The 27,273-nt window shown below is 42.6% G+C and overlaps 1 protein-coding gene across 1 annotated transcript; it reads left to right on the plus strand.

Moving 5' to 3' along the window:
• Window positions 1-3,548: 3,548 nt before the first annotated feature.
• Window positions 3,549-24,463, plus strand: LOC148507772 (protein kinase C delta type-like). The gene is made up of 9 exons (XM_088445611.1): window positions 3,549-3,942; window positions 16,510-16,610; window positions 17,458-17,628; window positions 17,822-17,913; window positions 18,748-18,810; window positions 19,024-19,162; window positions 19,605-19,877; window positions 21,249-21,648; window positions 24,213-24,463. The coding sequence occupies exons 1-8, from the start codon at window positions 3,549-3,551 to the stop codon at window positions 21,525-21,527; spliced, it is 1,512 nt and encodes a 503-aa protein (XP_088301737.1). The 3' UTR covers window positions 21,528-21,648; window positions 24,213-24,463.
• Window positions 24,464-27,273: the final 2,810 nt, after the last annotated feature.

The raw sequence follows: 27,273 nt of genomic DNA on the forward strand, positions 1-27,273 counted from the left end.
AGGCGCACACAGAGGGAGGAGGAGCCACAAGCGCCAGGGTGATTCTGGGAGCTGTAGTGAAGAGAATCTGCCGGCGGCGATTGGTTGAGAAGACGACACCGGCTGTTATTGGTTTCTGCGGCACTGCGTAAACAGCGCGTCCTGCAGGTCCCGGGTGGCAAGATAATTTTGCCGGGCAGACCGCCCTTTATATAGAGCCTTGGGAGAACATGGTTTTATATATATATATATGCATAAGTCTTGTAGCAAAGTGTAGTAAAGTGCTTTGTGAATAAAGGCCCTGATTCAGAGCTGAATGCTCTGAGCAGAACGCTTGCTCTGAATCAGGGCCGTCCTATTTAAATGTGGAGCGGCCTTATGGACGCTCGCATAGCTGTGGGTTACCACCCACAGCTTATGCGAGCATCCATGATGATGGTCACGATGGTCAAGACCATCGCGACCATCGGGCTTGCGACGAGAACCTTGCGGTATGGTCTCGCTGCCGCAAGCCCAGGAGTGATTTTGGCTCTATCAGAGCCAAAGTCACTCTCACTGACATCATTACTGATGTCAGTGGGGCCGGACTCAGACGGTAGGCGTTCCCATGGGAACGCCTCCGTCTGGCTGCCACGCCCCCGGCACGCCCACCAAAGGGGGCATGCTATCAGTCACCATCGACAGCACGCCCCTTTGGTGCGAGACCCGGAGCGACGCATTTCTCGTCACTCACCTGGTCTCGCGCATGCGCACGACAGAGCTCCCTCCGTCGTGCGCATGCGCATTCTCACAACATCGACCCGTTTGCGAGCGAACTTTGCTCACGAGCGGGTCTGAGTGACCCCCAAAGTGCAGCGTGTGCAAAGTGTGCTACTAAAGTGTTGAAATTGCCAATAATTTAACCGATTAAAATATCCCATCAAAATGGGGTAACCAGGTGGATAATAAAGTGCAATGTATCCACCTGGTAACCCATTAAAGGTTGATTAGAGGTTGTGATCATTGCTAGGCTGTGTTTTGGATTTTTGCTCATGTATAAATAAATTGCTATATATATCTTTATTGCACTCTGTTCATATCACTGGTATATCTTTTGGTATTTATGAAGCACTTTACCATCCCCAGTTTGATGGGGTAATTTTAAATGGTTAAATTATTGGTCTATTTCAGCACTTTAGTAGCACACTTTGCACACACTGCACTTTTTTCACAAAGCACTTTACTACACTTTGCTACAAGATTTATGCACATATATAGATGAACACTACTGCACTTCATTCTTGACCCAGTGGGTTATAAAACGCCATTATACATAAGACACTCTAGTCACTTGAATCAGTTTCACTTATCAAACTCATTTCTGTGCCATAGACCCCGATGCTATTATTTATATTGGTACAGATGACGTTTTCAGAATACAGAGAAGAGTGGTCTTTTCTAATAAGTAGGTCTGCTCCTGAATTGGGCCGTTCCATACACAGTTTACACACACGCATATATATATATATACACATATAACATATATATATACTGTATATATATATACACACACACATACATATAAATATTCATACACAGACATATATACATATATACACACATACATGTACAGTATATATTACACACACACACACATATAGTTATATATATATACACACATATATATATATATATATATATATTCAAACAGACATATATATATATATACAAACATACATATGTGTATACACACACGTGTACAGTGTATTACACATACACACATATATATCTAAACACAAACATGCATATGCATTACACACACACACATACCTTGCAGCAGCTGTGGGTTGTAGATGAAGACAGGTCCAGGCACCATGTCATTAGGCTCCTCTCCCTAGCAGGAAAGGAATCACATCATATTGGTCCAGGGCTTAATAATATGATACCCGCTCTCGCGTCTTACAGTTTTGGGTGCTCATAAGCACCACCCTGCGTGTACCACTGGTAACTGAAGGTCAAATGTTTATGAGTAATATAATAACTACTGTATAGGCTATTTACAAAATAAACTGTTGTCATCAATATTAGAGGAAAAAGACCCTTGGGATGAGAAATGACTGCCGGGTAACCCTTTGTTTTCAAGAGTTTTTCAGGTGCAGCCAGCAGAATAGTTCTAAAACTCTACCACCAACAACAACTATGGGCCATATTCAATATGGGGCGAAAAGTCTGTCATCGGCGATAATTTATCGCTGATGACGTAATTTCCGCCTGTTTCAATTATCCCAATATTAAATTTTAAAGACTTTTCGCAGGGCGAAAAGTCTTTGTAAAAAAAATGGGTATATGTTTTCTCCATGTAATACATGGTGAAAAACGTTCAGAATTGGGGTTTTGGGGTGCAGAATAAAAGAAAATAGCCTGCAGCCTTTTTAGTGTCCCCTAAAAGTCATCTGTGTCAAAAAACATTTTTAAAAAATCCTCAGGACACCCCAAAAAATGTACTTTCATTTTGGGGGTGAAAAAAAAAATATTGGGGAAAAAGTTTTAAACTACCAAAAATGAGTCAGGGGGGTTTTCCATGTATGCGGCTGGTAGCGGCAGGTGCATTTTCTAGAATGCAGCTGGTAGCGGCAGGTGCATTTTTGAAGAATTTAAAAAAATAACTTTAGGGACTTAAAAATAAGCTTGTACCCATTTTCATGTACCCCAAATTTGATAGGCATTGTTATTTTTACTCCCCAAAAAGAGCTAAGTGCTATTCTTCACTAGTTCTTCACAGGCGCATTTATGCACCTGCCACGGCTATGTAAAAACCCCGACTATCTTCAGCAGGCCAAATCGGGGGTACCCAAAGCGATTCCCCATGTCAGAACATCTTTTGGGGGGTGACAGCGTGATTTCCCCAAAAACAAACAGCACTTTTCGATACTTACTTTTCCACCGGGTCCAGTTTTCTGCGGATCCAAATTGAATACGGGGATAAGCGGGCACATGCCCAATACGTTATCCCTGCAAAAAACGGTGATGATGGCGAAAAGTCCAACCTCTGACTTTTCTCTTCAAATTGAATATGGCCCTAAAGAGGACACTGTGACTGTGCGTCATGCTGTTGCTGATACATATTTCTACTTAAGCCTCTATAATTTATTCAATTTCTAGGTCTGAAAGGTTAAATTCCTTACTATACAAGCTAGCCTTCTATAGTTAGTCAGCATGAAACAGCACCCATGATAAAAGATACAAGCGATACACCATCTGCGTCAGTCCAGCAAGGAGATTTGTCAGTGATGCCACAGAGGCCCTCTTCCAAGCTCAAAAATGTATATGAATTAATGTTTTTTTTAATTACCCTGATTTGTAACTTCAAGCATTTGTCAACATCAATTGATTGTAATAGGAGAAGTAACAGTATCAGCTACAATGTAGCTACATGAGATGGGCATCATCTATGGTGATGGGCTGTCTGGTAAAGCATAGCTGGTGCCATCATCAGCTGCCATGCTGCTGTCACATGATCACCTGCTACTGTTTACTTTCAAAACTCTGAGTGGCAGTTGGGAGTCAGAGACAGTTGGACTGTCGACAGGATGGCGTCACATCTGGAGGAAGCCAGGAGCTCAGAGGATGAGGAGTTTTCTATCTACAAGAGAAGAAAGAAGATGATGGCTTTGAAGAAAAGAAAGATATCTGACAGTTTGGAGGAGTCTTGGGCGATCAAGAAGGCCAGAAAGAGGATTTCCACCGAGTCTCGCACGAAAGGAAGGAAGAAGTGCCTGCATGTGGAAAACAGCTCTGATGATGGGAGCCAGGAATTTTTTTCTATGGATTATACCAGCCAAAAGAGTGATAAGAGGAGGAAGAGAGAGGATCAGATAGAAGAAATTGGCATAGACAGTGGAATGATTGCAGACAGGAAGAGAAGGAAAACATCTGGGGAGGTCATTCGCTTTGGTGACTCTAGAAGGAGACAGGAACGAGCAGGTATGGCCGTATCAATATATTAGACATGACAACCAGTAGACTAGAATAATACAAACCTTACAAGAAAACAACAAAAACAATCTGGACAGTTTAGACCACTCCCATTATCCACAATTACCACACCCATTTCCTATGAGAATCACACATCCAACAAATTATGTACCTTTTGCCTGGTGGTAAATATGATAACCTTTATGAAGTAATTATTCAATATTATCTGAGGTAATCATTTATGGCCATCACATGCAGTATAACAATATTAGGATTTGCAGCTGAAATTATGAATATAATTAGAAATATGTGTTTAATTTGGCTAAAAGTCTTCTTTATCTGTTATTTTCCATCTCTTGGGTCTCTAACTGCTTGCTCAAGTTAGCATGGTCCAAACTACATCTACTGCCCCTAAAGGGAATGTAATCATGGGTCCCACTTAGGGGTAAGGCCAACCACTAGTGAGGTGATATACTGCCATTAGTGGGGTTGTGGTAATTCCAACGAGAATTTGCTTAAGTGTAGTATATAAAGAAAAAGAGTTTCATATATTCTATGAAAAAGAACCACAGTAATGAAATGTGCCTAATCAATAAACAACCTTAATTTATATGGATTAACATATGCATTAATAAATACAAAAAATTTACTTTGCTGTTCAAGGGACTACCTAGGACTGTCTGTTATTAGTCTTTTTTTTACGCAGATAATGATCTCTGTTGCTTTTCCTAAAAATATCACAGTTGGGGCTTTATTCAGCAAACAAATTTCTACTAAACAATGCGGATATGAGTGTTACCACATTTTTCAGTACTATTCCCAATATACAGCAAAGTGTTACCAGAGAAGATAACGCAATTATCTTCTCCATTAATACCAGCTCGCACAGTATCACACTGTAGAGCGGAAGCCATTGCTCCCTACAGCTCTTTAACATTTTTGCAACTCATCAAGCATCAAAACATTAAATAAAGGTGTAGACGCTTATTTTATATAATGTCATCTCAGAATAGTGTCATATGAAGAAAAATCCTTCTTTCAGCCTGAAAACAACCAGGATAGAGGGATCTTGTACAATCAGTCCCTGTAGCTGTTCCCAGCAGTATAATGACACAGATTTGTAAAAAATGCATTTATATATATAGCTCATGCCTGAGCTTTTTCATATTGCGCCTCTTTATACACTCCTCTATAGAAACTCCAATTTGGAGATGGAGGAGCATGTTGGGAAGGTAAGCAGTATGTATTCAAGCCAGAGAAGCACTGGGAAGGCTACAACTGGCAGAAAAATGGGCGTGGTCACTTAAAAACGGGGCATGTCAATATGACACACCCCTTTATCGTAACTCTGACCATTCCTTTGCATATGCACCTTAACCCCAGTAGTGCCCCTTATACAGTACCCCCAGTATACAATGTCCCCAGTTGTGGTCAATCTTATGCAGGCCCATAGTAGTGCCCCTTTTACAGTACCCCCAGTAGTGGTCCCCCTTAAGCAGCCCCCCATTAGTTCCCCTTATACAGTACCCCCAGTATGCAATGCCCCAGTAGTGGACCCCCTTATGCAGCCCCTTATTAGTTCCTCTTATTCAGTGCCCCCAGTAGTGGTCCCCCTTATGCAGGCCCCCAGCAGTGATCCCCCTATACAGGGCACCCTGTAGTGGTTCTCCCTAATTAGTGCCCCCAGTAGTGGTCCCCTAGTAGTAAGCCCCTTATATAGTGCCCCCAGTAGTAGTCCCCAGTAGAGGTTCACCCTCCCGATGCAGTGCCCCCAGTAGTAGCCCCCCAGTAATGGTGTCCCCAGTAGTAGCAGCTCCTCCCGAGCAATGGTGCCCCCAGGAGTAGTAGCTCCCCCCCAGTAATGGTGCCCCCAGTAGTAGTAGGTCCCCCCCAGTAATGGTGTCCCCAGTACTAGTAGCTCCCCCCCAGTAATGGTGTCCCCAGTAGTAGTAGTCCCCCCCAGTAATGGTGTCCCCAGTAGTAGTAGCTCCCCCCCAGTAATGGTGTCCTCAGTAGTAGTAGCTCCCCCCCAGTAATGGTGTCCCCAGTAGTAGTGGCTCCCCCCCAGTAATGGTGTCCCCAGTAGTAGTAGCTCCCCCCCAGTAATGGTGCCCCCAGTAGCAGCTGCCCCCCAGTAATGGTGTCCCCAGTAGTAGTAGTCCCCCACAGTAATGGTGTGCTCAGTAGTATTAGCTCCCCCCAGTAATGGTGTCCCCAGTAGTAGTGGCTACCCCCCAGTAATGATGTCCCCAGTAGTAGTAGCCCCCCCCCAGTAATGGTGCCCCCACTAGTAGCTATCCCCCCAGTAATGGTGTCCAATGCAAAACTAATCCATATGCACTGTCCATATGCAGCCCTGCAGCACCTCCACTCCAGTCCCTCCACACTACAGAATCCTATCTATGACACTTATCTATGACACCTGACCTTCCCTGGCTGGCAGTCCCAACCAGTCCATAGCATCTGACAGTCACTGAATGGCAGCGCAGCAGCTGACTGAAACACGCACTAACTGTGAGATGCGGTAAGCAAAATCAATTAATTTAATTAGTTTTGCATTGGATTTACATGTAGAATATTATGGGATATTATTTAAAACAAAAACACTGTGCTGCTACTGCCAAATATATATAATATAAAAAAATGGGTATAAGCAGAGGGTGGCTTTAAAATGGTCTATCTATCTCATATCTATCTATCTATCTATCTATCTATCTCATATCTATCTATCTATCTATCTATCTATCTATCTATCTATCTATCTATCTATCTATCTATCTATCTATCTATCTATCTATCTCATACAGTCAGGTGCATAAATATTGGGACATTGACAGATTTTTCATATTTTGGCCTCTATTCACCACAATGGCTTTGAAATGAAACAAACAAGATGTGCTTTAACTGCAGACTTTCAGATTTAATTTGAGGGTAATTACATCCAAATCAGGTGACCGGTGTAGGAATTACAACGGTTTCTATATGTGCCTCCCACTTTTTAAGGGGCCAAAAGTAATGGGACAAACTAAACAATCCTAAATCTAACTTTTACTTTTTTATACTTTGTTGCAAATCCTTTGCAGGCAATTACAGCCTGAAGTCTGGAACGCATAGACGTCACCAGACGCTGGGTTTCATCCCTGGTGATGCTCTGCCACCTCTACTGCAAATGTCTTCAGTTCCTGCTTGTTCTTGGGGCATTTTCGTTTCAGTTTTGTCTTTATCAAGTGAATTGTATGCTCAATCGGATTCAGGTCAGGGGACTGATTTGGCCATTGCATAACATTCCACTTTTTAGCCTTAAAAAACTCTTTGGTTGCTTTTGCAGTATGCTTTGGGTCATTGTCCATCTGCACTGTGAAGCGCCGTCCAATGAGTTCTGAAGCATTTGACTGAATATGAGCATATAATATTGCCCGAAACACTCAGAATTCATTCTGCTGCTTTTGTCAGCAGTCACATCATCAATAAATACAAGGGAACCAGTTCCATTGGCAGTCATACATGCCCACGCCATGATACTAACACCACCATGCTTCACTGATGAGGTGGTATGTTTTGGATCATGAGAAGTTCCTTTCCTTCTCCATACTCTTCTCTTCCCATCACTCTGGTACAAGTTGATCTTTGTCACATCTGTCCATAGGATGTTGTTCCAGAACTGTAATGGCTTTTTTAGATGTTGTTTGGCAAACTCTAATCTGGTCTTCCTGTTTTTGAGGCTCACCAATGGTTTACATCTTGTGGTAAACCCTCTATATACACTCTTGTGAAGTCTTCTCTTGATTGTTGACTTTGACACATATACACCTACCTCCTGGAGAGTGTTCTTGATTTGGCCAACTGTTGTGAAGGGGTTTTTCTTCACCAGGGAAATAATTCTTCTGTGATCCACTACAGTTGTTTTCCGTGGTCTTCCGGATCTTTTGGTGTTGCTGAGCTCTCCGGTGCGTTCTTTCTTTTTAAGAATGTTCCAAACAGTTGATTTGGCCACACCTAATGTTTTTGCTATCTCTCTGATGGGTTTGTTTTGATTTTTCAGCCTAATGATGGCTTGCTTCACTGATAGTGACAGCTCTTTGGATCTCATATTGAGAGTCGACAGCAACTGATTCCAAATGCAAATGTCACACCTAGAATCAACTCCAGACCTTTTACCTGCTTAATTGTTAATGAAATAACGAGGGAATAGCCCACACCTGTCGATAAAATAGCTTTTGAGTTGATAGTCCCATTACTTTTGGCCCCTTAAAAAGTGGGAGGCACATATAGAAGCCGTTGTAATTCCTACACTGTTCACCTGATTTGGATGTAATTACCCTCAAATTTAAATCTGAAAGTCTGCAGTTAAAGCACATCTTGTTTGTTTCATTTCAAAGCCATTGTGGTGGTGAATAGAGGCCAAAATATGAAAATTCTGTCAATGTCCCAATATTTATGCACCTGACTGTATCTATCTGTCTCCTATATCTATCTATCTATCTATCTATCTATCTATCTATCTATCTATCTATCTATCTATCTATCTATCTTTCTATCTGTCTATCGTGGGGTCCTGGGCAAGTTATAGATGATAATGTGGTTACTTCTACAACATATGACTTGCAGTAGTATGTGGCAATACAGGGGTGACAAAGGCTGATTGTCTCTGTAATATGTATGGGGGTATCTCTGTTCAGTGTATAGCTAATATATATATGGGGGTATCTCTGTTCAATGTATAGCTGTAACACGTGTTTTGGGAAATGCAGGGGAGATATGTGTGGGTGAGGGGGGTCGAGGGGGGCCCCCAGAGATATCAGTGTACCAGGCCGCAAGATTTCTGTTGGCGGCCCTGCCCATGGCTCAACTGAAGATATACCCTTAGTGACCTTCTGTAGCTTCTTTTCTGCTGTCATGTCCCCTCAATCTGTATATCCTCCCCCTCAACCTGATGGCCTTAGGTTATACTGTAGGTATGTGATTTATCCCTATGTTATTCATCTGCAGTCCTTTCACCTCTGCAGCTGCCTAGCACCACCTAGCCTTAAATTGCCCCACCAGCCATAATGCAATCACTATGAGGGGTATTCAATATGGGTGCGATAACATCGTTTTTGCGTTAATATTGCAATGATGAAGTCATTATCGCAGGTTTTACTTTTACACCCTATTCAATTTCAAAGACTTATCGCAGTTTTGACAAGTCTTTGATAAAAAACGGTGATAACTTTTCACCATTGAATAGGTGTCGAAAAAAAGTGCAGAATTGGGGTTTAGGGGTGCAGGCTTAAAAAAAATAGCCTGCACCCCTGAGATTGACATTTAAAAAAGAACTGTGTCAAAAAAAGTTAAAAAAAAAAAAACAGGGACACCCCAAAAAATGAATTTAAAAATTGGGTTGCAAAAAAAAAAAAAGGGAAACAATTGTTAAACAATAGGGAAATAGGTTCAGGGCTATTCTGCAAGTATGCGGCAGGTGTTTTCTAGAATAGATTTATAGCGGCAGGTGCACAAATGCAGAATTTTAAAAAAATTACTTTAGGGACACCAAAATTTGCTAGTACCCATTTTCATGTACCCCAAATTTGATGGGACCACTTAAAAAAATGAAAAAATATAACGTAAGTGCTCTTCTGCATCACTTCTTCAATGTCTGGAAAAAAACTCCTGCTGCGGCTATTTAAATCCCCGACTTTCAACTAATGGCTAAAACGGGGGTACCCATAGTGTTCCCCCATGTTTTTACAACTTTAGGGGGGTCTTACAATTATTTTAAGGAAAAATTCGTAACTTTACGCAAATCCAACTTGGGAGTTTCCCGTTTTCGTTAATTTTATTTTGAATACGGGGATAAGCGGGAGCGCGCACCATACCTTCACGCAGAAAAAAACTCCGATATGAAATGTTAACTTTGCCAGGGAAGTTAACCTTTCATATTGAATACCCCTCTAAGGGGGTAATGCTTTGGACCTGGAGCCCCGGTGATTGGGTCTCCGGGCTGTGGCATTGCACCCCGGTCGGTTGGATCTGGTGCTGGTCTTAAATATAGGGGGTACCCCACGTCGTTTTTGCCCCCTATATTTAAAACCAGCACTTGTCCCTGCAGCCTGGTGTTGGTTTCTAAAATACGGTGGAACCCTACACATTTTGTTCCCCGTATTTTTAGAAACCACCACTGGCTGGCAAGCCTGGGGCTGGTTTGGCTTTTGGGGGGGGGACCTTATGTCATTTTTTTTCTAAATTTTTACACATTTTTTTAACAGGTTAACAAAAACGGGAATTTTCGGGAAATATTCTAGGGACCCCCCTAATGATGTGTAGACATGGGGGATCACTATGGGTACCCTCATTTTTAACTCCTAAAGGAAGTCGGGGTTTCTAATAGCCGCGGCAAGTGCATAAATGCGACTTTGAAGAAGGTGGTGCAGAAGAGCATTTAGAAAATTTTTTTGGGAAAAATAACTATGCCCAGCAAATTTGGGGTACTTGAAAATGGGGGTCAGCATATTTTAAAGTTGCTAAACATACTTGAAAAAATCGTGAAAAACCCACTTGCACAAGCAGCTGCAATGAAAAAATCACCTGGGGCATACTTGGGGACCCCCCAGAGTCAAGTTCGCTTATTTTCAACTTTGTTCCCCAACATTTTTTTTTTGGCCCCCAAATTCCAAGTGCTTTTTTTGGGCTGTCCCGATTTTTTATTTTTTTTTGACACAGATCGTTTCAAGGGGTCCTTCTGAAGGGTGCAGGCTATTTTTTTTAAGCCTGCACCCCTAAACCCCAATTCTGCACTTTTTTTCGACACCTATTCAATGGTGAAAACTTATCCCCGTTTTTTAACTTCGACTTTTCAAAAATGCGATGTCTCTGAAATTGAATACGGTGTAAAAGTAAAACCTGCGATAATGACGTCATACCTCCGATATTAACGCAAAAACGGACTTATCGGTCCCATATTGAATACCCCTGTATGTGTCCGAGGGAGGGGGTGATTAATCCTTCTAGATGGAAAATGCAGCATTTCCCTTTTATCATGCATTGTTAGGGGATATCGGGCATAGGGGACTAGATAATGATAACCACACCCAGTGCTGTTACATGGCTATGGAAATAGGATGCTTAATGTAAAGGGGCAGCAGGCATAATTACTATGAGAAAGAGATTGTGCTCTCCTGCATGGGCACCTTACAGCTGACTACAATAGGTATATGTTTACTACTGAAGAGTATGTGGTTTTATCCAGTTATTTACATATGGGGCAGGATTTAGTGCAGTAAATGGTTTGTCACAACTAAATCTCTGATATCTTGAATCATAGTTAACATGACCTATTCCATTAGATACAAAATGCTCTGCTCCTGGGGTCCCACCTAATGTATGATTGCAGTCACCTGTGCTGAACTAGGTAATTGATGAGACAGGTGTTTCAGCACAGGTGTCTGTAATCATAAATTAAGAGGGAAGTCCAGGAGCAGAGCATTTTATTCCTAATGGAATGGTCACTTTGGAGCATACTTACCGACTTTTCTGCAGGGGGCTTCGGGAGGGGGCTTCCAGGTCCGTCCAGCAGAGGGTGGGGGCGGTTTAGGTAGGCGGAGCGGGGGTGTGGCAACGCGATTGCATCATAGTGGCCCCAACCCCCACGCTTTAGAATGCTAATATTACTGGCATTATAAGGCAGGGGGCGGGGCTACGATGACGATGAGAATCGCATCATCGCACCCCCGGACTGCCCACTTTCGTGGGTTTGCGAGGTGCCGGAGGCCATTCCGGGGGACTTGCCTAGTCTTGCGGGGTGCCAGGAGCAGCACCCGATTATCGGGAGAGTTCCGGGAGAGTAGACAAGTATGCGTTGGAGGGTCTGAGTTAAGCTGTCAGTAACCCGGGTTATATGAATAAATAGCATAATACATTCTGTTTGCTGCAACAAACTTTGCTGCATCTGTAAAACCATAATCTTAGCATGATAACAGCTGACTGCATGCAGCTGGGTAATGATCATGTGTCTGGTTTTAAATGCAGAGTGCAATGCGAGTTGGCCATAATAGCTCCAGAATTGCATATATGGAACTAAGGGCCTGAAACAGCATGGATCGCAATTGCAACTGCATACGCATATCGGTCAATGGTGCATACTGCGCATGTGTATGCACCGCAGTGCGCATGTGAAGGTTAGCATTGCATTTACACACGCAGATAGAAAGCCATCGCAGAGTGAGTGATGGGATTTCAGTGTTTGGGGGTGGTGACGAGGGAGTGGTAAGAGAAACCCAGGTGTGCCTGTCCGTTTGAACGCCATTACATGGGTGTGCATACATTAGCTACTGTGACGACATATGCAGCCTGAGTACTCACTGCATGCAACGGAACCTGCAATTCCTGAGACAGGAAAGATTCAGTATATAGGAAAGGTTCCTGGACTGCACACCCTGAATATATATATATATATATATGCAGCTGTGGCTGCTCTTAACTATTTCTTTTACACTTCACTTTTCCTATTATGGCAGTGCCCTAGGGTGGCTTAGCTGGGCTAGTTTGGGGGTGTCCTGCACTCTGGATTTGACCCCTAGTATGTTAGGGACCTACCCTAAAGAGGTTACCTGGATGTGGAGGGTAGGCCCATAACCTTGGCCGTGATTATGCTAAAAACCTCTATCGATTGCAAAATTTGATAGGTCAGACCTGCTGTAATTCTGTGTGAGGGGCCGATGTTACTCATTGTTACCGATTTATACGCAGGACTGAGAGGTATTACGGATGTGAGAAAGCGGTAGTGGGCGTCTCTATGCTGGCTGAGTGGTTGCAAACATTAGCATATTTCGCAGCAGAACTGCATGCATTATCACAGCTACGATCGCAATAGTGATCTGTAATGAATCAGGCCCTAAATACAGATATCACCCACACGCTGAGTTGTATGCATCCTTGTGACTGGACTGCTACAATCTGTATACTTGGCGTCATAGATGTCATTATTTTCAGTTCTCACTTGTGTCAGCCCTTTCCCTGGTGCAAGAGATCCTCCTGAATATACAGGTGTATTTACACATATGCACAATCCCTGCATAGCCCACAATTATGTGGAGATGCTCCTAATAAGCTATATCTACTTGTTACTCATAGAGGAAACAATTCCATTGTAAGATGTTTCATTGTAGTTCCAGGGAGTATTTTAAATGTCAATACCCTTTAGCCACAACAAAATGGAGCACAGCATACAATCTGACCTCTACATTAATGAAATACATGGGGTATAACTGAATACTTTATAGCGTTTTTTATGTATTTAGGTCTGTTTACTGTAATATGCTCCAACTTGAGTTGCTGCAACTCCACATACTATTGCATGTTACCAGGGCCGGCTCGAGGAGGTGTCACGCCCTGTGTGGAGAGGGAATACGATGCCCCTCACCCTGCGCTCGGTGAAGTCGTGAGCGCCCAAAAAGGAGGCGTGGCCTAATTATCATAGACCATGCCCCCTAAGTGACACTAATTGGGGACGTGCCTGTATGGCACTTCTCCCATTTAACGTCAGGCCGGGGGCAAGCCCAGCACTCGTTCAGTAGCTGGGCTGCCCCCAGCCCTCTTCCTGCACTGAATTGTCCATTACTTTTCTATGGGGCCGGCACAGCTGCGGCGGTGGGAGTGTCCAACCTCCCGACCACCAGCGGGACCCTTCGGCCCGCGGGTTGAACAGCAGGGCAGTGCCCAAAAAACGGGACTGTCCCGCTGAGAATCGGGAAGATTGGCAGGGGTACGCCATCAATGGGGTGGCGCCCCTGTTTGACTGCAATGGTTGAACATGCCTCGTGCCAGCCCTGCATGTTGCTTTAGCCTTGACTTCTCATCTTGTGCTAATCCCTACTAACTACAATAGGTGCAAGGGGTACACCTGCTTTAGGACCCAGTGCTGAGGAGGGCTGATCTACCTTGTCAAAGTTATATGTGTTATATTTTTTACCATTGGGCAGTCTCGGACTGGAGCATGAAGGGCCCACCGGGGGAATGCAGTGATAGGGGCCCATATTTGGGGTTGTGGCCAGCCTCCACAGAGACTTGGCTAACCATTAAGAGTGCATGGTCTGGGTCCCTTGAATAATCTATATAGTAAATACTGCTAATGCATGCAAGATAATGTACAAGATTAATAACAGCAATGCATTGTAGAAAATACATCATAGTTCTGTGCAGTATAATTTAACATATGTATAATTAATAATTCAAGTGTACAGTCTGGAACCTGAGCACTAGAGAAGAGGGTAGGCCCTTGGGCAGTGGGGCCCACCAGGGGTTTCCCCTGTACCCCTGGAGGCCAGTAATACACTGCCATTGGGTGCTACATAGGGGCCTTCTCAAACTTTTGCTATGGGGTCTTCAAATACCTACCTGACCCCACCTAGAGTTTATATGACGAAGGCCCCTGGCAAAATAAGGGACTAGCACTCCTCCCTCACAGTTATAGTACATTATTCCTACACAATATAATGTATAAAGTGCAATATAGCCCACAGGGGACAATTGTGCCTTCACATTGCCATTAATAAATAACACATATTCTAGAGACAACCAGGGTTACAGAGAGTTTTCAGGCATGCAGTTGTATGGGGATACGGGAAGTTACACACTGCGCAGCAGCACAGGCGCATTGTCAGGACTTGGGGCAGTCAGCACAGAATACCGGCGGTGCGAGTGATCACGGTATACAGCGCTCACTGCTCAGTCATTTCACATCTCCCATTCTGAGACCAACATAATAAACATAACCACTGTTGATCCCATGTAGCCATCCCCAATAAATAAATATACCTTCCATCCTATAAAGCCCATAATAACATCAATATTTAATAAATATCCCTCATCCCCACCTTAAATGAATAGACATTGCCAAGATGCCACTATTATATTAATATCCCTCATCATTAAATGAACAGTTCCCATCCACTGCTAAATGATTACCCCACCACACCAATAAATTAATAGCCCAGCCCACATCCCCATTACATTAAATAATAATAACTCCACACTAATAAATAGCCAAGTCCTCTATCCAATAACATTAAATTACTAACCCACATAATAATAATAAAATTAATAGCTCAGTCTCCTGCTTAAAAACAGTCTCCCTGCAGCCTGAGCTCAAGGGGCTCAGGGATGCTGTGTATTCTGGTCTCTCCCCATTTACATGCACTGCTCACCTGGCCAGCCCCGCAGGATTGCCCACTCACTGCTGCTGCTGGCTTTTTGCAGGGCTGATAAGTGTAAGTAAAATTATGTTTTGTACAGTTATAAAAATGGTGTATGTATATATATATATATATATATATATATATATATATTATATACACACACACTATATATCACTATAAAGTTTTTTTTACCTGTATAAAACTCTTCTTTTAAATTGTTCCAAAACTTATTGATTTATTAAATAATCAAATTATGTAAATAAGAACTATTACCCTTATTCAGTATAATGTCATTAATAATCTACATATTTATTAATTGTGTTTTACCAAATCAGGTGTAAATAGTTATTTCCATAATTTGATCATTTTAAAAAAAAATCAACAATTTTGGGGTCATATTTGTAAAATATTAGCCAATTAAATTGTTAAGCAATGGGGCCCACTGAGGATATCCCAGATACACTGATGGTCTGCCCATCCAGCTATTATACAAATAATATTAAGCAACTGACCGGCACAAGGTGATGCAATATGACACCAGCCTGAGGTGCAAATACCCCTCCACAGCCCATCCCTGACCATTTTTCCAACAGTAGCAATTGATGACCCACTTTCCTCTGTATGGCTGAGTTTATGTGCTCTCTCTGTACACAACAGTATTCTGACTGCATTACAGTTACATAATGGTGTAATACAATACAATAATGTACATGCATTTTACATGTGCCTCTAAGAGCTCTATTTACTACAATCTGCATTGGGAATGCAGATTGTAGTGTGATATTACTCCGGTCAGCTGACATCCCATACTGCACTGGGACCCGGTCACCTGATGACTGGGCCGCAGTGCAGTAAGGGAGACCAGCTGACCGGAGGGAGGACATCACCGGAGCCCCGAACTCCGGTCCCTGGACTCAGGTAAGTAATTTTTTTATTTACTTTTTTTTTTTTTGTAGTGTATCAGCGTGTGGTCTGTTTAGACCACACAGCTGATCACTGGGGCCGTCTCCGGGCTCTGCTCTGCATGTTAGAGTGGAGCAGGAGTCCGGTAACCGGAGAGAGACCCTGGATAATGCCACCTCCAGGTGGCGTTATTATCACAGGGCCTCCCCAGGTATATTTTTCACAATTTATTTTTAGTAACTTGCACACAAAATCGCATTTCCCTTTCCAATTATGGGAAATGCGATCTGATTACTAAAAATAAGTGATACGTAGGGGTTGGAGTAGAATTTTACGAATTGTACTCCAATTTCCCTGTAGTAACTTTAGGTGAAACTAAAATATTGTGAAAAGGGTGTGAAAACACCCTTTTTCACTTAATTTTAGTAAAACTAATGATAATAAATAGAGCCCTAACTCTGAATAGTAAATGTTACATTGTTCACTTTTTTATCCCTTTAAGGAGGAAGTGGTGTTCAGGAAGCTGCTCCTGGAGAAACAGTCTCTACATACATCAAGAGGCTGTCCTTCTGCCATCTACTGGGCCAGGGCAGCTTTGGGAAGGTAAGTCATGTGACTGTGGTTACATAACTCAGGTAACAACTGTGTGACTCAGACATTGTAGTAAAGGAGGCATCATGAATATATTATCATTGTCACTCCATGTACGTCATTAAGCATCACCATAAAGCAGTGTGGCAGGGCCAGATTAAGGCTTGTGGGGGCCCCTTAAATTGCGGGGGCCCCTTCAAGCCACATGGAGCTTCCCCCCTTCCCCCTAAGCCTTCTGCCCTCCTACCCCCAAAGACTCTGCCGCTGACTTATCTGAGTGACGGCGTGCGGGCGTGACCTCCTCCAGGCAGAGCTGCTGCCTGGTCCTCCAATCGACGTCACGAACGTAATGTGTCACGTGGCGCCGGTGAGAAGAAGACTCGGGAGCCACTTTGAGCTGTATGCAGCGGCACTGTCACTGGACACCTGTTCTCGGCAGGGTCACACTGATCCAGTGTAGGGGCCCCTCCGTGTGTGGGGCCCAGGGACAACCACCCCGTCACCCCCCCCCCTTAATCCGGCCCTGCAGTGGGGGCAGGACTTAATGGCACTATTACCCTCAGTCACATCATTAATCTGGGAATATTCTGGATTCTCATTCCAGGAAAGTAGCCGGGTAGGCCTTACTCCTGTGCTGGCTGACTGCATATTACTATTGTCATTTACAGAAACATCATCCACAGTCTACTCTGTTATAGAATCAAATAATATGTAAAAATGACTTTTTTTTTTACTTTAATGACACTGGAAATACAATATACCGCTAACCTCTAAAGATATGGAGCTACCTGGATGCGTATGGAGGTAATAAAATGTAAGTAGAAATATGATTGTGTGTGTATTCCTCTATCACCTGTAGGTCCTGCTGGCTGAGGACTCTCTGACTGGTCAGCGATTGGCAGTGAAGGTCATCAGGAAGAGAAATCTGCTATTGAAGGACCCGGAGCTGGTGTTTGTGGAGCGCAGGGTGCTAGAGGTTGCGTCTGGTAGTGCCTTCCTCATCCATGGTCACCTTGCCTTCCAGACCACGGTACAGTGTATTTCTTATTAGTCAAGGATCATTAGTTGGGATTCTTTATTTATATTTACACATCTAACATATACAGGATTCATCTCTTCTTGGGTAATAATGTTACTATGAGCCAGTTCGCTCACTTGGAGTTGTTGCCATGTTCTCCTAATAAAATTTATTATATGACTATTGTGTGTGTCCAATGAAACAGAACCATCTATTTCTGGGTCTGGAATACGCGAGTGGCGGGGACTTATACCAGTTCCTGCAGAGGAAAGGCCGCTTGGACATCACCAGCGCAACGTAAGCACCTCAAATACAACAGACATGTACTGAAATGAACTGTAACAGTGTGTGCACAGATAGGGACAGTATAAGGGTTGTACACCTTTTGTAAATTCCCCTTAATATTTCCTACCCCTACACCTTTACCCAAAGCTGGGATGCTAGATGGCCCAGCAGCTAACATTACTGGGGTACCTTGTCCTTATCAATAGAGCTTGTTTAAGATAATAATACTCAGTTTTGAGCTGCATTACATCTGCATTGAAATGAGTTAGACTTAAATAAAATGCAGACTTTAATGTACATGCCCCCATCCCATACACCTGGGCCATCCTCTCCAGAGAATGGCAAATGTTCAATGTAATCTTTTCATTAAGGTACGGTCTGATCACCTTAATTAAGTCTTTATGTGGAATGTGAGTATGGATAGAATAACATGCAGGGGCACAGAGAGAAGGGGGAGCAGATACTAATTACCGGGACCTGGACTTGTTTGAGGGGCTTGGCAGGGTGCCTGGGCCAGCTGTCGAGGGGGATAAACACCCCCCTTTGTAGGTGCACATAGTATTTTCCACTAATTTTTTTCAGGGGGATTTGACCACACCCCCTATATATCACCTGGTCCCACCATTGTCTTGATAGCCCTGCTAACATATGGCCTATTAGATCATGGAATGTCTTGCATATATGTCAATGTGCTGATCATGTGGGGGCATAGTTGTGAGAATGTGTCAGTGATAATAGGGTGTCATGTGACAGGGGCAGTGTTATGACATGAGGGGGTAAGTGGGAATATCAGGTTTTCTACCTTTCTCTAATGTCAACAAGTTACAGTCATTTCCTCTCTTTAAGGTTCTACGCAGCTGAGATCACATGTGGTGTACAACACCTGCACTCTAAGGGTGTCATCCATCGGTAATTATACTAATAATTCCAATTTCATACATAATCAGGTCACAGTGATGTGCACTTTCTTATTACGCTTAAAGTAAGAACTGAAATCACTGTAATCACTAGGTGGCGCTGTCTGCAAAATGTGACTCCTGTAATACTACTGGTAATTCATGTACAGTATATATTTCTCACTAGACAAAACAGTTCTCATTTATTATAAATCTTTCTTTTTAGAGACCTAAAGCCAGATAACATCCTGATGGCAGAGTCTGGTCATCTGAAAATTGCTGATTTCGGCCTGGCAATCGATAACATCTTTGGTGACCAGACAGCCACAGCATACGCTGGAACCCCTGGATATATGGCACCAGAGGTGAGGGGTATAATATATTATTACTATCAGCAGCATATGCTCCGGCTTACGCCTGGCAGATGTCACATACACTTATTACATTATTAATCAATGTTTTTTGCCATTTGTTTTGACTGCAAAATACAGTGTATACATCACTTTTAGGCATAAAATGTAAAAATCTTTTCTAAAACATAGAAAAAACTCTCCATATGGAGAAAAAAATGGTTACACCACACACAAATAAAACATTATGACCATTCCTAGTCACGGTTGTGACGTTTTTAGCCACTTTAAGCAATTTGCGGCAAAGACTCAGCTAATAGAATGCTACCCAAAGTGTTACCTACTGACAGAGGTGGGATGATAATAGCAAAGAACTAGTGCCAATGAGACACAGACACATGGCATATAGTAGATAATGATAGAGTAACAATGTGCTATAATATCTCTCTTATGGTAGATGCTGGCAGGAGAGGAGTACAACGCTGGAGTGGATTGGTATTCATTTGGTGTCATCATTAATGAAATGATTACCGGAACCCGTCGCTTCCATCCCAGACGGTTCCACGAGGCAGAAGCTGTGGCTAAAGACATCATTAAGCAGCTCCTGTGTAACAATCCATCCAGGCGTTTGGGAGTCACCGGAAACATCCGCCAGCATCCTTTGTTCCAGCGTATGGATTGGGTCTCGCTGGAAGCCCTTAGACTCCCACCACCACATGTCCCTGACCCAGTAAGTATAGGAAAAAAAGCAGTTTTGCACAATTAATGCATTTAAAGATAATAAGGGTCATTTACAAATATAATAAAAAGATGAAAGTCAACTATCATTTTATGATGAGAGGACATCGCTCAGCCTATCCACATGGTGATCACTGTGGCATTACCTGCTTTATTTAGCTAGTGAAATAAATGCAATCACATTGCACCCATATGTAGTAAGTGATTTCATGTACATTATTATATTGAGTCCAGCCACTGCCAACATGGAACTCCGGAGAGCTAAGTATTGAACATGGGTGCAGGGTGTATGGTCAGGGTAGCTACTAGGGGGGCACGTGCCCTTGACGCTGGTCTTGGGGGCACTGAGAACAAGCTGTTGAGCGGGGGCCTAGGTACCTGGCTGTTAGTGTGGGTTTGGAGCCACACGCCAGGACTGGCAGGCAGCCGCCCGCTGCCCTGCAGAGACACAGAGCTGCAATCATTCTCTTGTAGCGCCAATTGAGAGCCAATCAGAACTCATGGGCCAGCTGCAAATCAGCAGCGGCTGCCAGTCTGCAAGTTCTGATTGGCCCGTGACCAGTATCGCATTAGAATGATGGTGGTGTTTGTCTCTCAAGGGCTGTGGACGGTTGCCTGCCAATGCAGGCATGTGGCCCCAAATCCTTAGCTGGAAAGCAAGCTTGCCAATGCGGCGTGCAGCTCCAAATTTTAGGGTGAGAGGCTTCAAATCCTGGGAACAAGGTGAGAGGCTTCGGGGAAGGAAGGGGGATATAAATGTGCAAGGTGCATTATGGTGGGTTAATGTGTAAAGGGTATTACTGTGGCATAATGTGTAAGAGGGCATTATTATGGCATAATGTGTAAGGGGCATTACTGTGGCATAATGTGTAAGGGGTATTAAGGTGGCTTAATGTTTAAGGGGCATTACTGTGGCATAATGTGTAAGGGGCATTAGTGTGACATAATATGTTGTAAGGGACATTACTGTGGTATAATGTGTTGTGGGCGTTACTGTGTGGCGTAATGTAATACATGAAACAACACAATTTTTTCAGGAGTGCACATGCATTGCACGTAAAAAAATGTCTTCTTTGTTGTTTTTTTGGGGGGGAGGGGCCAAATTACTGCCTTCCCGCGGGTGTGAAAAATCCTAGTTTTGGCCCTGGTATGGTTTGGGCGCCAGTAGACTTTGCAGCCTACAATATATGCACCGCACACCCCGCACCCTTTATAGAGAGGCAGAACCACACTACATTAGTCTGTGCTATCAGCGGATCCATAGATACATGTCACATCTTACTTTTTTCTAACACTTTTAGCTTTTATGAATTTGAAATCAGATTTGAGTACATGGATGTTTATTTGTCTCTTCTTCCTGTAGCCCACCATTGAACACAGCTCCAGAGGATGTAACATCGAGGAGATGGAAGCAGCAGAGGCTCAGATAACACCACTGAGCTCAATGGACCAGGAGCTGTTCAGAGGGTTCTCATATGTGGGCTCCAACTGGAGGACCATCCCCAGAACACCAGCCTTCCAACTGCATGGAGCGAGATGGCCTAACACCTGGAAGATGGTTATGGAACGAAGAGATGGTTTTAAGCTGATGGTTTTCGTATTCATATTTATATTGTATGTGTATATTCTCTTTATAAGTTAAGAGTATAATTTTAACACATTTTCTTTTCTATTCTTCTGAGGTCACCTCTGAGGATGTGCTCTACAGATTATGCCACCACCTCCCAGCAGGAATAGTTTAGACTTCTCGCTGGATGAAGAAGGTAAATTCTAAGAGGGTGACTTATACATCTCAGGGCTCATGTCTGTCACTCAGCAAATCAGTTGATTGATGCTGGTGATAATATTGAACTTTGAGTTTTTATAGTCAGCTCCTCTATGAAAGTGTCTTAATTATTAGATTCATACACAGCCATGGTTGTTCATGAGATCTCTGTTGGCATTTTAATATAGAGTACCCCATACTTCAATCTCTGTAATTCAAAATCAGGCCCCATATCTCTGATGACATTATAATGTAAAATATTCCCCTCCTTACCAATCTCTGCAATAATGCTAAATGAGACCGTAGATCTCTAGCAGCACAATATAATATACATAATATAATACAGCATAATATAATTTAAATCTACCTTCTATATAATATAATATAAAATCAGATCTCTGAAGTAATTATGAGACTGAGCCAGCGCCGTTTCTAGAGAGGAGGGGGCCCGTGTGCAGTCTCCGACATAGGCCCCTTCCTCTCCGCCCGGCGGCCGGCAGTGCACTGAGCTGTGCGCGGCCAGCGCTGGAGGTATAGACTCTGGGCACTGCAGAGGCGGCCATGTTCCCTGTACTGCGCATGCGCAAACAACAGGAAAATGGCCACCGTGGTCGTTTTACAGCGCAGGACCCCCGCACTGATGTGCGACTCTGGAGAGGTACGTAATATTATGGGTGCAGGGTGTGCAGTGCGTTGCCCCCTTTGACCCAGGGGCCCATGTTCCCCGCACAGCCTGCACCCATTATAGATACGCCCCTGGACTGAGGGCCTGATTCAGAGCTGGAATTTGTGGACGGTCGTTCAGAAAAAGGGGCTGGCTATTTAAATTGAGCGCTCGCTCTTTGCGGTCTGTTGACGCCTCTATGTCTGAGCGAGCGAGCAAAACATGCGCTCGCTATTTTGTAAAGACGCCCCTTGGCCGCTCGCATCATACGTCATCTCCGCTATTTATTAGATTAATCGAGTACATCGAAAGGCGTATGAACTGCTCGCTATTCTTCTGGTAGCATTTTCCTACCGCAATCATGCGAGCAGTTCAGACTAAAAGACAACCAAGTGACGTGGTCGATGACGCTGCTTTGTTAATTATGCACACCCTTAAAATGCCCGTTTTGACCATTTGGCACGCCTGCGTTCGGATCTCCACTCCCAGTTTTCAAGCACCTTCCCCTGTTACCACCCACAAATGCCTCATCATGTCACTCAAATTAGCAGGCATTCGCTATTTTGTGAGCAGACGATTTCCAACCGCACTGACTGGTTGGCGCATGCGCATTACAACCCATATGCATGCGCAGATGTGCGAACATCACTCGGAGCGAACGAGCGCCCGCTTACGAGCGGCTCTGAATCAGGCCCTGAGCCCACTTCCAAAAGTTTATTGGTATAATTATTATGAAATTAGATCACATATCTGTAGGGTGAAACAATTAAATAACTTACCCCTCCTGTGGTGTCTTGCTGTCTGTCTGTGCACTGTACAGGCCATGTGACAGCAGCCTGCACTCTGATTAGTGGATAGTTTCAGACATTCACTAATTAAAGTATGGAGACCTCCAGCTACTCCATCTTGTGAATGACCAGCACCATCCACCAATCAGTTTGCTACTGTGTAAGAAGATCTCATACCCAGTTACTGTGCAGCCACACAATGTATGACTGAACTTGGGGAAGGGGATGGCCTATCCCATTTGGTAACGCGCCTGCTGTCTATGTGATATTAGGTAATGCAGGATAGGGAATATATTAACTCACATACTGATTAAATAAGTAAATGAACAATAACATCCTGTGCATCCCTTGTTTCATCATATAGGGGCCTATTCATCATCACTTAATTTCTATAAAAGCAGGGGAAAATGAACATTTTCACCTGCAATTGTAGAAATTAAGTTATCGGGCCATTCATCAAGAAGGTATCCGTGATATCTCCTGCTTACCTTCCTCTCGCTGAATGGGCCACTGTCCCCATACACTAGTATGGGGTCAGAATTAATCAAGCTCCGAAAATACAATATTTTCAAGGCTTGAGTGCAGGAGTATTCGCCATCTTTAGATGACAAGTGCTCTGGCTCCGGGCTCGCAACCTACTCCTTCCTATGGGAAGGAGTCCCGTATAGCGAAGAGGGTTCTTTCGGATCCCTCCACCCCTGTCCGACTCCTTCCTCTAGACGACGGGGCTCTTGTGCGCATGCGTGACCTGTAGGTTACGCATGTGCACTTGTCTCACTGCTCTGAAAGGAACAGTGAAACAGTTCGGGGAGACAGCTGATTTTCGGATAAGCTGTCTCCACGCTTGCATCGAGTTAGAATGTTAATTATCGGGGTCGGAATCCCGATAATTAATATCATGAATAGTCACAATATGAGAGATCTAATGATGAGGGTGCTGGGTATAGAAATAAGACATATTGATAGGAGATGACAATGCATGTTGGAGACCTTCTGCATCCATAGTGCAGGATCACACAGCAACAAACAGAATAAGATACTGTAGTGTGTGTGTTTTTTACCATAGAAAACACACATTAAAGTCTTACTTTTTTTTTTGTTATTACACAGCACTTCAGAACCATGATGAAGAAAAGAAGAACATGTTTATGTTTTTAGAATTTTTAAAACATGTTTATATTTTTTGTATTTTTACATTTTCTACAAATAATTTAGATACATTAGATGTTATTACTATTATTATTATTTAATTGTTATTACTATTATTATTCCTATTATTTTTATTATCATTTGAACTATTATTACTACTATTATTATTGCTAAGGGGAAGGGTTAAGGGGAGATTTAATCGGGGATAGATGAGTTAGGATGGAACTAATATTATTAATAATAATAATAATAATAATAATAATAATAAAAAAAAAAGAAACATCAAAGGTGTGTGACTGGCCGGCTATATAGGGGAGGTGGAGGCCGAGTTTTATTATTATTATTATTATTATTATTATTATTATCATTACTTCTACTACTATGGCTATTATTGCTAAAGGGAGGGCTTAAGGGGAGAGTTAATAGGGGAGAGAGGAGTTAGGGGAGACCAGGGGAGAAGAGAGATTATTTAAACTAATAACAATAATTATAATAATAATAAACATCAAAGGAGTGTGACAGGCCGGCTATTTAGGGGCGGTGGAGGCCGGGTTTTATTATTATTATTATTATTATTATTACTACTGCTAATTTTGCTATAGGGAGGGGTTAAGGGGAGAGTGAATAGGGGAGAGAGGAGTTAGGGGGGACCAGGGGAGAAGAGAGATTATTTAAACTAATATCAATGATTATAATAATAATAAACATCAAAGGAGTTTGACTTGCCGACTATTTAGGGGAGGTGGAGGCCGGGTTTTATTATTATTATTATCATTACTTCTACTACTATGGCTATTATTGCTAAAGGGAGGGCTTAAGGGGAGAGTTAATAGGGGAGAGAGGAGTTATGGGGGACCAGGGGAGAAGAGAGATTATTTAAACTAATCACAATAATAATAGTAAACATTAAAGGAGTGTGACTGGTCGGCTATATAGGGGTGGTGGAGACCGAGTTTTATTATTGTTATTATTTTAATTATTACTACTACTGCTATTATTGCTGAAGGAAGGGTTTAAGGAGAGAGTGAATAGTGGAGAGAGGAGGTAGGGGGGCCAGGGGAGAAGAGAGATTATTTAAACTAATAATAATTCTAATAATAATAAATATCAAAGGAGTGTGACTGGCCGGCTATTTAGGGGTGGTGGAGGCCGGGTTTTATTATTATTACTATTACTACTGCTATTATTGCTGAAGGAGGGGTTTAAGGGGAGAGTGAATAGGGGAGAGAGGAGTTAGGGGAGACCAGGGGAGGAGAGATTATTTAAGCTAATAATAATTATAATAATAATAATAAACATCAAAGGAGTGTGTGACAGGCCGGCTATTTAGGGGAGGTGGAGGCCGGGTTTTATTATTATTATTATTATTATTACTACTACTAATGCTATTATTGCTGAAGGGAGGGGTTAAAGGGAGAATAAATAGGGCAGAGAGAAGTTAGGGGGTCCAGGGGAGAAGAGAGATTATTTAAACTAATAACTATAATAATAATAATAATAATAATAATAATAATAATAATAATAATAAATATCAAAGGCGTGTGACTGGCCGGCTATTTAGGGGTGGTGGAGGCCGGGTTTTAACTAAAACATGGTAAATATGTGTCCATATAAAAATAAAACCTACAGTTTGTGTTTTAGTTATTTACAAAAAAAATTGACAGTACATATCTCTGTTACTGTCATTATTGTTATTACTATTATTATTGCAATTATTATTGTTAGCATATGAAAGAAATATGACCTAATGTTAAGGGTAGATTGAATAGGAGAGAGATGAGTTAGGGGGACCAAGGGAAAAGAGAGAAGAACTTGGATTTGTTCCCTATGATGGAGTAAAAGGAGTAATAGCTAGAGGGAGAAGAAGTAGGATAGGAGACAGGGTTAGAAGGTGGCAGGTAGAGATTTCCTATCTGATAGATTCTATGTTGGAGGTGAATAGATGACAAAGTCAGAGGCAGATAGAGGAGGAGATATAGGCAGATAGGGAAGGAGATATAGGAGTGGGGGAGGGCAGAGAAGGTGGTGATGAGACACTGGTAGTTGGAGGATTTGGAGGAGATGAAAGCCTTGAAGAACACACCATCACCTGGTTGAGTGAGTAGAAAAGAGGTCACCGTAGTAGAGAGCTTTTTGAGAAAGCCAGGTTTAGTGATGTTGAGGAGGAAGATGAATAGGTCATTAATGGGGGCCATTTTATTATTAACTACAAGTTTAAAATGTGTTATTTCCAGTATATAAACTTGCTATTAAAACTAATAATAATAATTATAATAATAATAACAGTATCAAAGGAGTGTGACTGGCCGGCTATTTAGGGGTGGTGGAGGCCGGATTAAATAAAACATGGTATTATAAAACAGTTTGTATTACACTTTTTTTTAATTGACAGTACAAATCAGTGTTACTGTTATTATTATTATTATTATTATTATTATTATTATTATTATCTGAAAGAAATATTACTTAACATTAAGGACCGTATTCAATTGCCGGCGAAAAGTCCCAGACTTTTGGCATGCCTGAGATTTCTCCGTCATCGCTTGCTTTGCCTCCGGAAAAGTATCGCGCTTGTTACCACTTTTCGCCCTATTCAATCGCAAAATATGCGAGAACGCATCCTGGCGAAACTCAAATCGTCGAAAAGTCCTTTCAGAAATGGGGAAATCATCCTGGCACCCCCCAAAAGATGCACTGACATGGGGGATCACTATGGATCCCCCCGAATAGCCCTGCTGAAGGTATTTGGAGTGCTTAAATGCTCTCAATTAGTGCTATTTAGCGTCTTTGCATAAGTGGTGAAGAATAGCATCATAAGGTTTTTAAGGAGAAAATAAGCAGTCCCTACAAATTTGGGGTACATGAAAATGGGTGCAAGCATGGTTAATAATCGCTAGAGTGCGTTTTTCAAAAAATATAAAAAATGCACCTTCAGCAAACACCTGCAATCCAAAAAACACATGGGGAATACTTGGGGGACCCCCTGGAGTCTATTACACTAGTTTTTAAGTTTGTCCCCCAA

The sequence above is a fragment of the Taudactylus pleione genome, unplaced genomic scaffold (assembly GCF_031769625.1).
Source record: "Taudactylus pleione unplaced genomic scaffold, aTauple2 ptg000385l, whole genome shotgun sequence".
Taxonomy (NCBI): Eukaryota; Metazoa; Chordata; class Amphibia; order Anura; family Myobatrachidae; genus Taudactylus; species Taudactylus pleione.

What these genes read in the sequence shown, in the direction of transcription:
- LOC148507772 (XM_088445611.1), top strand. Translation starts at nt 3,549, where the DNA reads ATGGCGTCACATCTGGAGGAAGCCAGGAGCTCAGAGGATGAGGAGTTT. An exon ending in ACCTTGCCTTCCAGACCACG is followed by an intron (nt 17,629 to 17,821) that starts GTACAGTGTATT and finishes CCAATGAAACAG; the next exon opens with AACCATCTATTTCTGGGTCT. An exon ending in TCTAAGGGTGTCATCCATCG is followed by an intron (nt 18,811 to 19,023) that starts GTAATTATACTA and finishes CTTTCTTTTTAG; the next exon opens with AGACCTAAAGCCAGATAACA.